Below are 17,694 nucleotides of genomic sequence, written 5' to 3' on the forward strand. Positions count from 1 at the left end.
AGCTGATCAAAAATAAGTATCCTATAATAAAGGTTATTTTCCTTGTACTCCACCTCATAAGTTTACTGACATCTGTGATTAGTTGAAACCTGCAATTACTAAGTTACTAGCTAGACATTTCAAATTGTATCTGCATTAGTTTATAATAATGAAACGTTTTATTTTTACCCGTTAATTACCCGCAAGTATAGAGGCAAATGAGTCAAAGCTACTGTGAAAAAGATAAATCAAGGAGTATCATCACTTAGAAATGTATTCCTCCATCACTTATATGTGTATATATATATATATATATATAAGGATATATATATATATATATATATATATATATATATATATATACATTAGAAATGTATATATATCTTGGTTAAGTCCTTAAATATATATATGCAAATGTAAAGTTACAATTTAATAAATCATAAAAACATGGTAGTTACAAAAGTAAGTCGAATAGAGTTCTAAATGCAATTACTCCTAAATGTATCTATTTCACAGCAGCGTGTGCGTGCGTGCGTGCGTGCGTGTGTGTGCGTGTGCGTGTGTGTGTGTGTGTGTGTGTGTGTGTGTGTGTGTGTGTGTGTGTGTGTGTGTGTGTGTATCCATGAAAAAATCAAAAGGAACTAACCAATCAAACTAGTTCAATATCAAATGATATTTCTTATTTTTTATTAATAGCCTCTACTTTTTGCTAAAGTGTAGAGTGAATATTGTAAATAAACAAAAATTTCTCGCGTTTCGCGAAAAAATAGAACTATGTTATATAAATAATACTCTGTTTCCTATCATTTGACAATTACTTAAATTAGGATATTGAAGGTAATAAAAACCACTTTGGTACACAAAATAGACAAAGCTTTTAATTGGACAACATTTTGGTACAAGAAATTCATTTAGACAAGTTACTCGAGATAATTCATATTTTATTAAAAATATAACGATAGCTTCGGCTGATAAATAGGCGTTGAATTTATAAACCTACCAATTTAATAAAATGTAAATGATTCATTAGATCTTAAGGATTAAATTAATAGTCGATATAGCAGTAGTTAACTTTTATTAGATATCTTTATTGATCGAATGTCTCATAAAAATGTAATTGTCAAGCTTTACGTATTTAATACATAAGTATTATACATGACTGCATTTCAAGAATAAGTTCAATAATTTATTAACACATTTGAATTGTGTAGTATATAAATGTCGCATAGGTTTAGTTGAATAAAATAACCATTTGTTAAAAAACCCACACGATATCATAGTATATTAATTAAAAAAAAAAAAAAAAAAAAAATTAATTTATACTTACATAGTTATAATATTTTGATTTGCTGTTTTTAACTTGTACTATGTAGGCATATAACACTAGTGCCATAGCTTTTATGGAGTTTTCATTAAAACAATGGGTGGTTGGCCAATTTTAGTCTGTATAGATACATTCAAAACGTATCTTTACATTAATTCCAAAAATAGGCCGATAATTACATTTACTCTTTTGACAACATTGATGTTTTGACCATTTTACATTCATTAACAACGCCTATTTATTTGACAATGTAAACATTAAATCAGAGCATGGCTACATCTAAGATTGCAGTGAGACAAAATACATATCACTTTATAGATTAAACCCCAAACACAGGTAAATATACGAACATATATCTTAACTATAAAAAGCTTTGCAGTATTGTCAGGTATGTATATGCTAACGTTAAATGTATAGGTACAAACATAGTTGACGCAGATACGCTAGGAGGAACGGAGATAGTTTAGCACCTGAACGGCAAAACTGGACATCAAAGGAATATAGTGTTAATACACCAACATATCAACAGTCTCTGATTAGTCAACACTAAATTACCTTTTAGGTTCGTGTTGTATATCATATTTGTATAGTAATATTGTAATTTTCCTATTACCTGTTCCTTTTAACTCACTGTCACTTGAAAAACTAAATTTGTTGAACTCTAGTAAAGAAATGTAAAAGAAAGTCGTTTTACTAAATAACTAAGGCCACGCTTGATAGTAATACTACGTAGGATTTATTTTTATAAAAAAAGACAAGAGTCGTTTCTGACAAATTAGGATATAAAATTTGGTCCAGAAAACATTAAAATTTAGTTTATCAGGGCCAAAAATAATATATGCAAAAATTATACTATAATGATCGTCGTCACCGATATTATAACAAACCCTCACACAAATTCACGTTTCAAATTGTTAATATACAAGATTAGGCCTTTTAATTAAAACATTAACAATACTTGCAACTGAAACGATAATCAGCCTCTTTACAGCACTTGTCTAATTCGTTTATCATTTATCACGGTTAACAATTAAAGGTAATCAAAAGCTAGTGTCGTTGGAGAAGACATCTCAATCACAACAACTCTGTAGTGTTGATAAATCTGATAGAAAAAGTCAGTGGCTTCGTTATAACAAACATCAAAGATCGTTGGCACAGCGGGTTAGGTGATGAAGACTTGGTCCGTGTAGAATGTGGTAAGGTTGGGACACGCCTGATGACGTCACGTTTCTATGCGAGCCATGAGGTGCCTTAATTTGTGAAGGTTTGTCAGGGTAGTCACATCGTCAGGGTCGATTCTAAGGGCTTCCCTGTAGCAGGCAGCAGCTTCCGTCAACTTGCCACTGAGGTGCAGCATGGCTCCTAGGTTGCTATGGCTCGATGAGTCCTGGAACAGTTATTTGACAATAAATTACTTTTAAGCTAACTGTGATTAATTTTGTTAGTGTTAAATTTTGATGTGTCCACAGTTTCAGCCAACTGTACATTACAGCGTAACACGTGTTACTAACAAATTAAAAATTTCCGTGAGCTTAACTAAATATGAATATTGAATTAACTGTGATCTGTCCTTTACTAGACTGTTGTGAATGTGAAAATAGCTCGATGAGTCCTTAAATAAAAATTTTAAAATAAATTACTTTTATGCTAACTGTCGTTAATTTTGTTAGTATTACATTTTTATGTGCCCGAAGTTTTAGCTAATTGTGCACTACAATATAAAAAGTGTTACTAACAATTAATTCCCCAGAGGTTACCTAAATATTAATATCGTATTTATTTCGATCTGTCCCTAACTAGACTGTTAAGATAGTAAAGTATGTCTATCCTCTATTATAGCTTTCAAGAGTATTTTATCTCACAATAAATGCAGTAACTCTACAAACTCTAAGTATTTATCCAGGGAGGTTCACTTCTAGTTGGTTTATACCTTCCAGTTGAACCCACACTGGGAACAGCAAAAACCGATGTTTCGCTTAAATCTAGACAGACTTATGGATGTACAGGAGCGGCAAATCGCTAACAGCAAATGTCGAGATTCTGGAGTGCAAGGGTAATTCGATAGGTCTAGTCTACTGCGGGAGATGAATATTGGAGTCAACGGTTCCTGCTAGCCTAGACATAAGGGTGTGCCACCCCTTTCTGCTTTGACTTGAACAGTTGGTTCAGAGCTGGCTTCCCCTTCTTCCGAGGGGAAATGACTTGAGATAAGTGTCTTAAATTCTTCCTCACGAATCTCGACATGAGGTGGTCCGTACACCTAACCTAATCCATACAAAATATCCTGTCACTCAAGAAGCAGCGCAAAGGTCCTTGTATGATTAGGTGTAATTTCTAAGCTTCTTGTCCTAAGAGAGAAATAAAACTGTAAGTATTTTCTACTTTACTTAACTATTAACATTAAACATTTAAAGTAAAAGTGAAACCCTAATACACCACTAAATGTAAAGGTGAAATAAAGGAATTTCTACCCTTATTAGCGTTTTGAATTGATAAGCTTGAAAATTTAACTTCAACTTACATAGTAGACACTACTGATAAGGAAACCGTATATTAAAAAGATCAATGTGTCACATTCTAGAATGTTTTTTCATACAATGACCTTAACATTTTTAAGGTAGACATGAATTCAAAATTTGTTTTGGCACTGGATCGTGGGTTAAAATTTTTTAATAGCACATTGAATTGGTGCAAAACAGAATAGATTGATAACACAGGAATTTGAGTTTTGGGATGTTGAGAAAAGCCTTATGACTTAGTATACTGACATTACGTCTAAGGCTCGAGGCTCGCCTGTAGTAGTTCTGAGGGGCCACCTTGTAAAATATTATACTCACGTTGGGCCTAAGGCTCAAGGCTCGCCTGTATTAGTTCTGAGGGGCCACCTTCTAAATCACCAATTGGTCGGTATTCTTGTTTTATATTCACGTATTATACTCACTTTGTAAAATATTATACTCACGTTAGGCCTAAGGCTCACGGCTCGCCTGTAGAAGGTTTCAGCCAACGAGTAGCGGCTAGCCTGCCTGAGAGCTGTGCCCGCACCTTGCACTAGCTCATAGTTCTGAGGGCTACCTTGTAAATTATTATACTCACGTTAGGCCTAAGGCTCACGGCTCGCGCCTGTAGAAGGTTTCAGCCAACGAGTAGCGGCTAGCCTGCCTGAGAGCTGTGGCCGCACCTAGCACTAGCTCGTAGTTCTGAGGGACTACCTTGTAAATAATTATACTCACGTTAGGCCTAAGGCTCACGGCTCGCCTGTAGAAGGTTTCAGCCAACGAGTAGCGGCTAGCCTGCCTGAGAGCTGTGGCCGCATCTAGCACTAGCTCGTAGTTCTGAGGGACTACCTTGTAAATAATTATACTCACGTTAGGCCTGAGGCTCACGGCTCGCCTGTAGAAGGTTTCAGCCAACGAGTAGCGGCTAGCCTGCCTGAGAGCTGTGGCCGCACCTAGCACTAGCTCGTAGTTCTGAGGGACTACCTTGTAAATAATTATACTCACGTTAGGCCTGAGGCTCACGGCTTGCCTGTAGAAGGTTTCAGCCAACGAGTAGCGGCTAGCCTGCCTGAGAGCTGTGGCCGCACCTAGCACTAGCTCGTAGTTCTGAGGGACTACCTTGTAAATAATTATACTCACGTTAGGCCTGAGGCTCACGGCTCGCCTGTAGAAGGTTTCAGCCAACGAGTAGCGGCTAGCCTGCCTGAGAGCTGTAGCCGCACCTAGCACTAGCTCGTAGTTCTGAGGAGCCAACTGTGCAGCGTGCATGTACTGCTGAGCTGCTTCTTCATGGCGTGCCTGCACACTCAGCATCTGACCTGCAATTTTAATAAACTTAAAACACTATAAAATTAGTTATTTTCTATTCATAGGCAAATGCCCTCTTATACACGAGTATTATACTAAATCAACAATAAGGATGTCTCCATCAATCAGCCAAATAATCTCCGTTGAAATCAGATAAATCGAATGAGATCCCAAATCATAGCTTGTATTTTTGTTGAGATTTATGGCAGTTTTTAAGAGGTTTTTGGTCGCTTTAAAGAAGTAAGAATGTAATTTGCAGTGCAAAATATAAATATTGGCCACTAGTATTTTAAGCAGAAAATTGTGTGATTAGTTTGGTGCAATAAAAAACAATTACAAGATAACTTCAAAGTTTACTCCTCTGAATAATAATTTATTTTAAGCAAAATTTATTCCAAAGAGATAATTAATATTCTAAACTTAATCTAACGATTTTAAAGAGGTAACTTATTTTAATTACTAAGTATTTTGTGAAGCGAACGAAGCCTTTTTATACTTAGTAACGTTATGTATTGTACCTTTTACTGGATGCAAGAAGTATAGATTTCAGTATATATTAATAATAACGTTATTTATTTGTTAAAATTAGGTAATGTGTGTAGTTGAATTGAAAAGGTTTCAAATTTATATATGTAATAAATTCCTCTACGAATTTTGGATATCGATTGAACAGATTATATATTAGATTTTGAACACTAACTAAAATATTACTGCTCCTAATATTGATATTAATATTATCCAGTACATGGTATATATATAGTGTATATAAATATACAGTTCGAAGATTCCAATTGTTTATATTACTGATAAGAGATTGAATTAAGGAAAACACTTCTTTTTTTCTCATTTAAACCTCAGTGTTAGCTATGCCGGCTTTGAATTGCACTGGTTTTTTTATTTTATTACATTATTGGACCTTTCCGGGATTTGAAACCGTAACCTCTCTGTTAGGCCCGAGACTATAACCATTAGTCCACGGAGGGGAACTAAAGGAAAACACTAGTAAGTGAAAAAACAATTTAAAATTCCATGAACTCAATGAATAAATTAGAAACCTTATTATAATTCTAGTACAACAACGTATGAAAATATTACCGTATTGCTGATACACTGATGGGTCAGAGGGCGCAAGTTTCTGAGCTTTGATAAACCACTGTTCGGCTTCCGGTATTCTTGTTTTCTGAAATTTACAAAAAATTAATAAACAAATGCACATAGAAGCAACTTTAGCTTATAGACGTACTCCTTTTATATCCCTTGCTAGTTATTGCTCATCATGACTTAATTCTGAAATTTCTACAATTTATCTAATAATTATCTACTTAATTTCTATAATTTATCGTTCTAAACATGTTTCTTTATAGTGTAGTTTGTTTGTCGTACTATTATTACCTTTTACAAATTAAAATGAAATTATAATGAACACTTCCATCTCCCGTTCTATTACTTCTTTGTATAAGGCAGAATAAAATACGAATAATACTCGCATATCCCACATTCTATTATTTCCTTGTATAAGATAAATTACAGTACAAAAACACTCGCATTTCCCATTCCATTATTTCCTTGTATAAGGTCGAATAAAACACGAAGAACAGTCGCATATGATATTATTTTATTTCCTTGTACAAGATTAAATACTGTACGAAGAACACTCACATCTCTCGGGAGCAAAAATAAATTCCAATGTTTAAGGTAAATATTTACTTTCAACTATAAGTTTGAAGCAGAAACATAATGAAATTACACTTATAGGGTACTTTATATTCCAATAAAAGTGACAGCTACAAAACGGTTTCTTTTATTTTACATTTTACATTGGAGAATGAGAATTAACTTGTCAAAATGGTAAAACTAAAAGTTATATTTTACAATAATATTTCATTCTAATACAAAAATGTGGAAAGGAAGTATTTACTTATTTCTTAGATTTTTCGCAAATATGTACAATATCATTATTACACTGAAATGATTAATTATCATCCACTAACTGTTATAGGGATGAAATCATTAAAATGTACTTTCAAAATAAGATAAAGGATAATCCTAAAAGATATAGATAACGTTGTTAAGGCATAACTGATTCTTACATTGTTTTACGAGTGAAACAACACGAACAACAAAAAAATCATACATGAACTAAAAGACTGCAAAACCACATAATTTCATTAAACAGCATATATGATTTTCAAATAAAATAAATTATTGTCAAATTTATAAAAAAAACCGCCAGTCAAGCTCTCGTATATAATTTAATGCTGTACGCAGCCTCCATGCTGAACCTTATTAAGAAATAGAAAAATTTACGAGAAACATAGTTTTTGTATAGTATGCAGAAATCCAGAATCTCTCTTCAGTGTATCCTAATGCTTAGTAGATAAGATGAAAGTATTATTTTATAAAATATAAACCTATCGGCTATCTGGAAACTTTAAGTAAATTTTATAAAATTACCTAAATGCACGTTAAAATATTTCATCCAAACTTTCTGAAATCAACTTCAAACTTTTTGAACCACTTATCTACTGATGCTGGCTAACTAACTTATTCTAGGTGAATTTAATTGTTATTTATTTATCACGTTTTATCAGAATCACTCAGAATTTATGACAGTTATCATGTTAAACTTTATTGTTAAGTTTGTAGCGTATCTATTGTTTAGGAAAAGTGTTAAGTCAGTTGGGTAAAACTATTATTAGCCTAAGTTAATACTAATGATTATTTTATGAATTAATACTCACATTCCTGGTCAGATATTTACCGTAAGTAATCTGAGCAGACTTGTTTAGAAATGACTATTGAAAGATAAGTTATTATTAGTGGTTGATTTTATTGATTAATACTCACATTCCTGGCCAGATGTTTGCCGTAAGTGATGTGAGCGGGGACGTGGTCAGGTTTAGCGTCTAGTGCGGCTTTATACCAGACCTCGGCTTCGTCATGGTGTCCCAGCCTCGACAAAGACTCGCCCAGAAGGTTATACAGCACCTGGACAACAAGGTCACGGACGATTCAATCGTTAGTGATTCTTCAAATACAATAAGAAATGTACTATTGTACAACTTAGAGAAAAATATTAGCTATTGATAATACCGGATAATAATGATAATAATTTATACATGTTAGAATTTGTTTGATGTTAGAATAGAAGGAAGTTTGGGTAAAATCACTTGAAGAAATATGATTCGTCATATCTGCAACGAAAATAAATCAAAACTCTGCTGAATTTAATGGATTGTACCATTAGAAAATAATCAGTGTTTAAATTCAAACTTTAAAATTATATATATAATTATAGCTCAGCAGCAGGTTCAATTATTTTTGTTGCGAACATAAGGAAAGAATTGAAATAGAATCATAGAATATTATGTATATGTATACAAGTTAAATTGTTTCCTTTCAGATTAAATAGAACAGAGAAGTATCAAAAGACTTCCAACAGAGTAATTTCAAAGCACATTGTTTGTAAGTGGGTCGCATGACAGCAAACTGTCATGTTCTCGGCAGTTACAACAATAAAAAAGTCTAAAAAAACTTAAACATTTTGAAACACATGCGTGTTTAAGACATTATTTTAGTCTAGTTCGATTAAAAGAACAATGTTTATTTTTAGCATTTTTATCTTTTTAAACGACTTTATTCCGAAAACTTTAAACAATGTGAGGTAATTATTAGGAATGGTAGGTAAACCAACATCAATAGCTATTTAAATTTTTTTGGTGTGATCTTAGAATTATATAAGTTTTATTTTTTATTTAAATGTAAATCATTAGAAAATATTATATCCGAACCTAATATTTTTATATAGCCATGCTCAACTGTCTTTAGGCTACTCATGTAGTACAATTATTGTCACTTAAATTTCTTTTGCTGGTGTTTTGGTGGCTTATAATACCATTGGGAGAAAACAACTTCGATTGAAGCTGCAAGACCTTTTTCCATCCCTTAAGATCGGTTCTTGCTTATGTTATTACCGCTGATAGGAAACACTGCTTGGAAAATATAACGACGCGATGTTATTACGTATGCCTTGCAATAAAGATGATATAATCCTGAGACAAACCCCTAGCTGCTGTCAGTTGTCATTTCCCCATAAAATTATAAACACGAATGTTTTTTAATATCATATATTAGTAATCTAATAACAATAACTACGTATCTTCGTCAAACAGTTCAAACTGTAGTCATACACGACTTTAGTTTCGACGTTTAATGAGTCATCTTCTGGTGTCGTCTTAGTTGACATTATTGCACTATTTAGTGGTAATGTCCGCCAGTTAGATCTTTCAATAAATATTGAAACACCATTACCCCCTCCATCTGAATTTCACCATTGAAACAGAAACATCAAATCAACTGAACATTTTAGACCTCGCCCTAGAAAAAAACACAGCCATTTTGAATATGGCATTTACCGTAGAAATATAACAATAGACTAAACCATTCATTCCACTTCGTATCAATCACGGGTACAACGGTTATCGCAAGATAACCGGATCAAGCAACGTCGAGCGTGGCTGCTACTTGGATGGGTAACCAGCGATCGATCCTGTCCTTGCAAGGAGCTCTACCGCGTTAAGTATTAGAGAGGTCTTCTTAGCCCTAACATCGCCTGGTAAAATAAGACATCTTTACTTTATTTTTACTTTATCATCAATAAACGCAAAAAATAGCCGCTTATACTTCGATGATTTACCGACATCTCCAAGTACCTCTGAATGTAACCAATTATAACAAAGAATTAAATATCATACAAAATATTATAAAGGTTTATAAATCAAGGATAATGGTTATAAAAAAGCTATAATGGACAAAATAGTGAAGACAAAGAACAAAATATTACTCGGTAGTAATAAGGAATATGAAAAGCAAGACAAGAAGTACATAATGCGTTGAGTATACTCCGATTATATAGCATTTTACCAACAAGACCTTAGATACCATGGCTTAGAACTAGTCTTTAATACAACAAACCACATTAGGAAAGGTTTGAGATACAAATCTTGGACAAAAACGTTCAGACCGGCGCTTGTTAACTGACTTGCTCCGATTGTCATGTTCAGACAGACAGACAGGTCAAAAATTTAAAGAGCACTGTCCGAAACCTAAATTAAATAAACAGACCTCATCATTCGTTCAACACTTGATGGATGAGAACTACACAATAAACGGAAGAGTTTCATCAATGTCGCAAAGTCAGCAAATTAAACACGCTTGAAGAATATGAAATTTATAACCATTCTAAAGGGAATTTATTAGGCAAATTCATGTAAAATGGCATTTGCTTAACCTATTACTCCATCACAACAGCGTCTCACCAACCGACCGATCAGCTGATAACGTCGATGTACCGGGAACTGGAATCAATCACTTTGTGTCAATTGTCCTGTCTTCTGCCGGCCGTGATGTTCTATCATATTTAATATTCGTGTGTGATAGGTCAATAAAATTTTCTGTTTATTTACTTTTATTTATTTATTCGTTGTGTTCGTACTGTGTTCGTGAATTTTAATCTATGAAGACTCCATATGGATAATCTTCGCTTTTAATATTTATTGACACCGACACTAGAAGGTGAGTTATTAAAAGTCAAAACTACAGTAGTGTATGACTACAGTTTGAACTGTTTAACGAAGGTACAGTTCGAGGACTTTAGCTATGCGCGTGACCTTGAGTGTGTGGTTATTGGCGGGAGGGGTGGCGGGGTAGCATTATGCGCTGCGTCCCGAAAACATTTCCTGTGACTCATGGGTAAAACCTCCGTTCAGGAATCGTAATGACCCAAATAACTCATCACATTTGCTAAAATTAGTCTGTTTTGTGACAGTGCTGACTGTGGTGGAATTAAATAATAAGAGAATACCAAATAATACAATAATACGACTTATCCTTGTTTTTCAGTTGCTAAAGTGTTGTTTAAAGTGTTTTTGAAAATAACGTATTTGTCAATACTAATCTGCAAATCTAAATCGTGAGCTTAAAGCCGTTAAAGAGATTGTTGCGCCTTCATCTCAGCGGCTAGCACGTAAACGCAACCCGCCACACAGATAGCGTTTATTTCTTGAAAGGGTAGTATTAGGGCCCATGAGCACAGCAAAATTCATCCAACTGTACGTAGTTATTGTTACCAGTCAATCCGCAGTTCAGGGCTATATAATAAGGCAACTGCGCAATTATTAATCAGTTTTGTAAGAGGGAGACTAATACCCATGGAGTAGTGTACCTGAGGTTGGTAATGCGCGGGTATCATATCCACCGCTTCCCTGTACACACTGACGGCATCCATGTACCGCCCACGGTCGGCGTGGAGACGTCCCAGGTGTAGCAGTGCCGCCATCTTTGTCTCCTCGTGAAGACGTGGATCCTTGAGACCGGTGACATCCAGAGTGGCACACCTCCTGAACACTCGCTCGGCCTCCTCACAGTGGCCTCGGCTCGCCAGCAGTTGGCCTAGGTTCAGGTGAGCCACTACACAAGCGAGCTGTAGTTATAGTTCTTCTACACAAGTAAGCTGTAGTTACAGTTACTATTCAAAACTGTTCATTACAATAACGTTACTCATAATCAGGATATAATTTTCTTTCTTTAAAGTTGGACGATGAAAGGTTTGAAAGGATAACAGGATTTCGGACATTTGCTATCGTTATAGGTTATCAAAGGTAAAACACAACGTTTCGAGGATTGGAATCTATCCTCTTCGTCAGGTGGGATATCTCACTGTAGCCTGTGCTAGTGTGTTGTGTGATTGTTATCCTCGTACTTGTGATTTGTGCTCGGGACTTGCATCCAGTGCAGTGGCAACGAAAGGACTGGACTCCAAGCAGCTTTTGCAGGGTATGTTTGAACCCTTTATTTCCCTTCTTTACTTTATTTCTGTTCGTTATTTTTTATGTATTAATATCTCCCCCACCTGACGAAGAGGATAGATTCCAATCTTCGAAATGTTGCGTTATGCCTTTTATAACCTATAACGATGGCAAATATTCGAAATCCTGCTATCCTTTCAGTATATCTTTTGTTAAATAAGTAGAACTATCTGTGACATTGTTTCCTTGTGAATGCAAATCAATACATCTTAAATTAAGGTTTTATGTTTATTTAAAACATACAATGATGAACAGTTCGAGAGTTCAACAACTAGACTCTTCAGTTTCAGTTTAAAATCTTTGACTGTAGCGGCTCTTTCGCAAGAGAGAAAAAAAACAGTTCTAATTTTATATTAATAATTTTAGCAGTATACTGAATATTACTTAATATTATACAATGTAGCAATTGATTCGTTTCAGATCCCCCTTTCCCACCGGCATCTAATGAAAGTAATCATTGGAACTGGTTATGTATTCATTTTAGAATAAAATTCATATTTATATACAATTACATAATTTGTTTTACATAATTTTACAATTTTTTGCAGTTCTGAGAAACTTCAGCTCCCATCTCATATAGTATAAAGGGAAAAAAAAGTATATTTGAAACCAAATTATATACTATATTCCTTGAGTGTAAAATGCAAAATTGTCTCTGAAATTTAAGCAAAGCAATTACTTGATTTAAATCCTACTTACTCATGGTTTTGATTTTCTAAAGCATTCCCTTTTCAAAATGTTTAAAACATAGTTTATTAAATTAATTATACGTTGAAGACCCCTAGTTTGGTACTCTAGTAGATTAAGTTTGACACGATAATGACGTGGAAATAAACTTAAATTGTTACAAATAACAAAACTGTACGGTTCCTTATAGTTTGCTAAGGTTGCATGCAAAATTTTAAAGCTCGTTTTATTATAGAGACGTCGTAAAGTCAGGTAGACAGACATAAGTTACACAGAAAAGAAATTTTTACATTCCTTAGTCAGAAAAAACAAATAGGCTTAAATGACCCTCAGCCAAATTACTTGGTTTGAACCCATTCTTGTGTATGAATAAATTCAGTTTTATGCACAATTTAAAGACTGTAGATGATCTTTATCAAAATATTCTTGTCATTTGATATTGGTTCTCAAAGTAAAGTTTCATAACATTTAAAAAATATATGTTTAGGTGATGTTTGGGTAGGTATACAATGCAAGAATGCAACAAAATCAGATATTGTCACTAAATTTTAACATTTAATTTCACTCTATGATTTTTTTTGCTTTGTACTATACGAATAATATATATGTGTTTTAACATATCTCGTGTTAAAATCTCTTATGAGTTTACTGATTTTGTGTACAAATGTATTTATTCTGCTGTGCTCTTTTTATCATCATGTTCTGCATTCAAATTCATGTTCTACACATCGAAAGATATGTTCTATATTTAAAGTGATAAAATAATCACATGAATACTAATTGTTAATGAGAGAACAAGCAATGTATGAAAGTTTGCAGGTGTGTATAATTTCAAAATGTGTCTGATGGTATAGACAAACCATTATGGTACTGAAAAACCCTATTCTAAAAAATTGACGTTATTTTCCTGGCCTCATATTGATGGTTATGCTTAAGGGAATGCTGTGTTAATCAGTAGATTGTACTTGTCTCTATGGAGACTAATGTACTGTGTAAAGATTATTTTGAGCTTTCATATTGAATCTTTTGGTAAATGTGAAGTAATATTGAATACATATCAAAAGTTAAATAATTTTTTTGTGTTAAATATTTTAGATGTAACAATTTTCAGCTCTCAATATTTAAGTCATAAAGGTAAACGTTCAATTAAATAAGCAAGATCATCATAAACCACTATTCGGCCGGTTGTACGTTTTAAGGTTTCTCTCATGTGATTAATGTAAATTGGTCTCACTCTGCACGCTTTTTCGTCAGGAATCATCCGAATCGCAAGCTTTAAGCTATATAAAATATCAATAAAATTCATCACCTGGCCAGCAAGTTTATATAATTACAGGTATACAATTACAGCCTAAAATAAATAACAGGTATTGGATATTTGTTACTGCACAAACTTATCGGGGAGCTTGTGGTTCAAATGACGTCCCATCGGAAATCAGTGCCTGAACCCTGATATGTTCCTACGCGTATCAGAGACTATTTATGCCTTTATGATATTTATGTTTTTTAAGCGAGGCAGAAAGATTACTATAACCGTCAAGAGGAATCATTGGAAACTCGCATTTTGTTGGCGAGATATTAAGTTTAAAGCCTCTTAAGGAGGGGTCAACTGGTCTATAAACCTCTGGAATAGCGTCATCAAAAGACATTATCTGAACTTCAAGATAACGCTATGCATCTCGGAAGTCGCTGATGGTTATTGCTTACCATCCCCATTACTTTATCCGAACCCGTATCGATACACCAGGCTTGAAACTCGTTGTTTCCAGCAGAAGTTTCGCTAAAGTCTTTTATAAAATACGAGTCGATCTTATGAACACCTGAGGTCGATTAGAGAACATTTTATATACAATCCACATCCCACTCTACGGTCCCATCTTTCTAGTAGTTTCATTGGTGGGGTGATCAAAGGAAGGCTACAGGGAATGGCTAAGCTTATGAAAGTAGTTTTTAATATTCGAACCACTAGACCCCGTGTTACCTCATGTTTCAGGGAACTAATATTTAGAATAAGATAATAAAATATATATATATATATATATATATATGTATATATATATATATATGTATATATATATATATATGTATATATATATATATATATATATATATATATACTGTATATAAACAGTTCTAATCAAATATATATTATCGTATTATTATTCCATTCTCAGACATCACTATAGGTGTTACCCGATCAATAATAAGGTGGCTGGGCGAGCTGAATGAACTGAAGCAATTTGTCTCACAACAACTACACTATAAATGATCATCCACCTTTTCAACGCTAAATGTACTAGCGAGAAGACAGAGTGTGCAATATCGTTTGAACGCCATCGCTAATAGAAGTTGCCCCGTTTAGTCAAACAGGTCATAACTAGCTATGAAGAGCCAAATAATGAATACGAATAAATTAATAATAATAATAATTATAAAGTAGAGTAATGCAATAAGTAATACCGGGTGACTTAAAAGTCCCAACTTCTCCCTATTAACTTTTTTATGAATAGAGATGGAATAATTTAATTTGGAGAATGTTTATACGACGAATTGAGGAGGTTTTTGACGTAAGGAATTTTTGACTCTCCCCCCAAATGGGGTATTTTGGAGGTAAGTCAAAATGTTTAAACAGGAAACCCCAGCAAATGACACCTCATTGTAATGGTATAGTAAAAAGAAGAAGAAAGGCGCAAACTAGAGGTCACTAATGTGAATTTTGTGACTAAAAAGTTTGAATTTAGTATAAAACTCCCAAAGTTTTAATTACATTTACAGTTATTGCAATGCAGATAAAGCATTCAATTACTAGTTGATTTGAAAACTTAGGACACAATATCGTAAAAAAAGTCATTAAGAGGATAAGAAAAACATCAACAACCATGATAAAAATATAATTTATTAGGTTTTGTTTTGTTTGACCCATTAGGAAGTCCTGGGATACAAATAGCTGATTTTGCCATACCATCTCTCATTGTTTTTGGTAAGTGAGATACATTCAGACCACTTTGACACAGTAACTGGACTGAATGTGTCTCACATACTAATTGGTAAACAATAACAGAAGATATGTCATCTCCCATACTAAATATTCCCCAAAGTAAATCAATCCATCTCTATTCATAAGAAAGTTAATAGGGCGGGAGGTCGTACTTTTATGACACCCGTATAATAATCAATTCCTTTTTAACTATTTAGCTGATGAATACGATTATTTCCTAACTTTGCAAAGCTGTAAAGTTTATAGACATGAGATAAGCTGTTTTCTACAAATGAATAGAGTGTTTTAATCTATAGCTAATTAAATTTGTGTCTGCTGAGAAGTTTTCACATATATAAAGCTACACATGGTTTAAAATATCTTATTATATTACCACGCGTACCTGTTAGCCCAATAATAATATTGAGATAATACTGCTCACTAAATAATAGGAAATATTACAGACTATTTAAACGATACAATAAAGTTATTATTACAAAACATTAGTTCCAAAAATATTATATCGAGAAGCAGAGCCGGAATTATATCTAAAATCAAATTTAAGTATTATACTTTAACGTCAAGATGTCTATAGCGAACGATTTATAAAATCATTACATTACAGATTTCTTTGTTTGTTATTGACAATAGATGATTTTAAATTATAAAATGATATCGGATATTTATCATCGTTATAGGTGAAAAAAAATTAATTTTCAAACATTGCAATCATTCGTCTTTAACGATAACGATTGGAAATGTACGAAATCCTATCGCATGGCTTATAAGATGATAAGACAGATGAGACATAACATAAAAAAATAAAGTTTTGAAACTCATCTACGAATTTAAAGCCATTAAAAATATTACTGATACTGATTTATAAAACAAACTTGAATTTAATTACTGATAAATATTTTGTGTTCTTTATTTTCTACTAAGGAGTATCTATAATAGCCTTCCTTATAGTGGGTGTGAGGCAACATAGATAATAAATTTAAAATTCTCACTACCTATATAGCAACGTTAGTAACACGACGTTTCGAGAATTTGCATCTATCATCTTCGACAGGTGGGGGAGTTCTTAGTACATACAAAAATAAGAAACACAGAAAGGAGGAAAAAAGAGGAAGGGAAAGAAAAGAGTTAAAACGTACCCAAAAGGCTAGCTTGCAGTCTAGTCTAGCAGAAACTGTCAATGCAGAGAATGCATGTCCCTAGCAAAAGCCACGAGTACGAGAAACAATGACATATCGCACCAGCACGGAATGGAAGTCGGATACTAACACGAAAAGATACTGACCATTTTCGCATTTTTGTATAAACTAATACTTTTCCCACCTGACGAAGGGAATAGATTCCAATCCTCGAAACGTTCTGTTATACCTTTTGTAACATATAACGATGGCAAATGTCAGAAATTCTGTTATATTGTCAAACGTTCTATCGTCAATAACAAACTTTAAACAAAGAACGTTAGTAAGCTATTCATAATATAATTATAAATTTGAGTGTTTCATAATGGTAAGGTAATAGAGTTATGTAATAGAATTTCCGGTAATATATTAGAATCTTGTGCTACATTTCCCAGCATGATTAGGTAGTAGTATAGAAAAATATAAACTCACATGCTAATGAAGGTCTACATTGGATTGCGTTGTGGTAGCTTTTTATAGCTTCCTCGAACTGTCCTCTGCCTTGTAGAAGAATACCCCTGGAAGAAATATTTAAAGATGTCACAGTAGCCGATGCTTACACATATTTAATCACACATTGCCTGCCCTAATAAAAATTAGGGTATTAAAGTTAAAATAAAACTGTCTTGAGGCATGAGAGATTTGTATATCACAAAAGGAGAGTGTCCTTGTATTATAGAAAGTTTGACTGCATGAGTGCCAATGGCGGAAATACCATTAATTCTTTCTGTATACTTTCCTCAATTGCTATACTTTTTCTTTTAATAAACAATAATCACACAAGCCACTGCTTATTGTACATTTAACATAAATACAATAGGTAAGGAATATTTGTTTTTGTATTTGTTAACATATGAAG

The 17,694-nt window shown here is 33.5% G+C and overlaps 1 protein-coding gene across 1 annotated transcript in view; it reads right to left on the reverse strand.

The window, feature by feature from the left end:
* Positions 1 to 835: 835 nt before the first annotated feature.
* Positions 836 to 17,694, reverse strand: part of LOC124356692 (protein O-mannosyl-transferase TMTC2-like) — a 573,220-nt gene continuing 556,361 nt past the window's right edge. Inside the window, 6 exon segments of the mRNA XM_046807844.1 lie at positions 836 to 2,690; positions 4,942 to 5,120; positions 6,205 to 6,289; positions 7,957 to 8,097; positions 11,333 to 11,577; positions 17,268 to 17,353. Of these exon segments, the coding sequence (XP_046663800.1) occupies positions 2,526 to 2,690; positions 4,942 to 5,120; positions 6,205 to 6,289; positions 7,957 to 8,097; positions 11,333 to 11,577; positions 17,268 to 17,353 (901 nt within the window). The 3' untranslated portion in view covers positions 836 to 2,525.

The sequence above is a fragment of the Homalodisca vitripennis genome, chromosome 3 (assembly GCF_021130785.1).
Source record: "Homalodisca vitripennis isolate AUS2020 chromosome 3, UT_GWSS_2.1, whole genome shotgun sequence".
NCBI lineage: Eukaryota > Metazoa > Arthropoda > Insecta > Hemiptera > Cicadellidae > Homalodisca > Homalodisca vitripennis.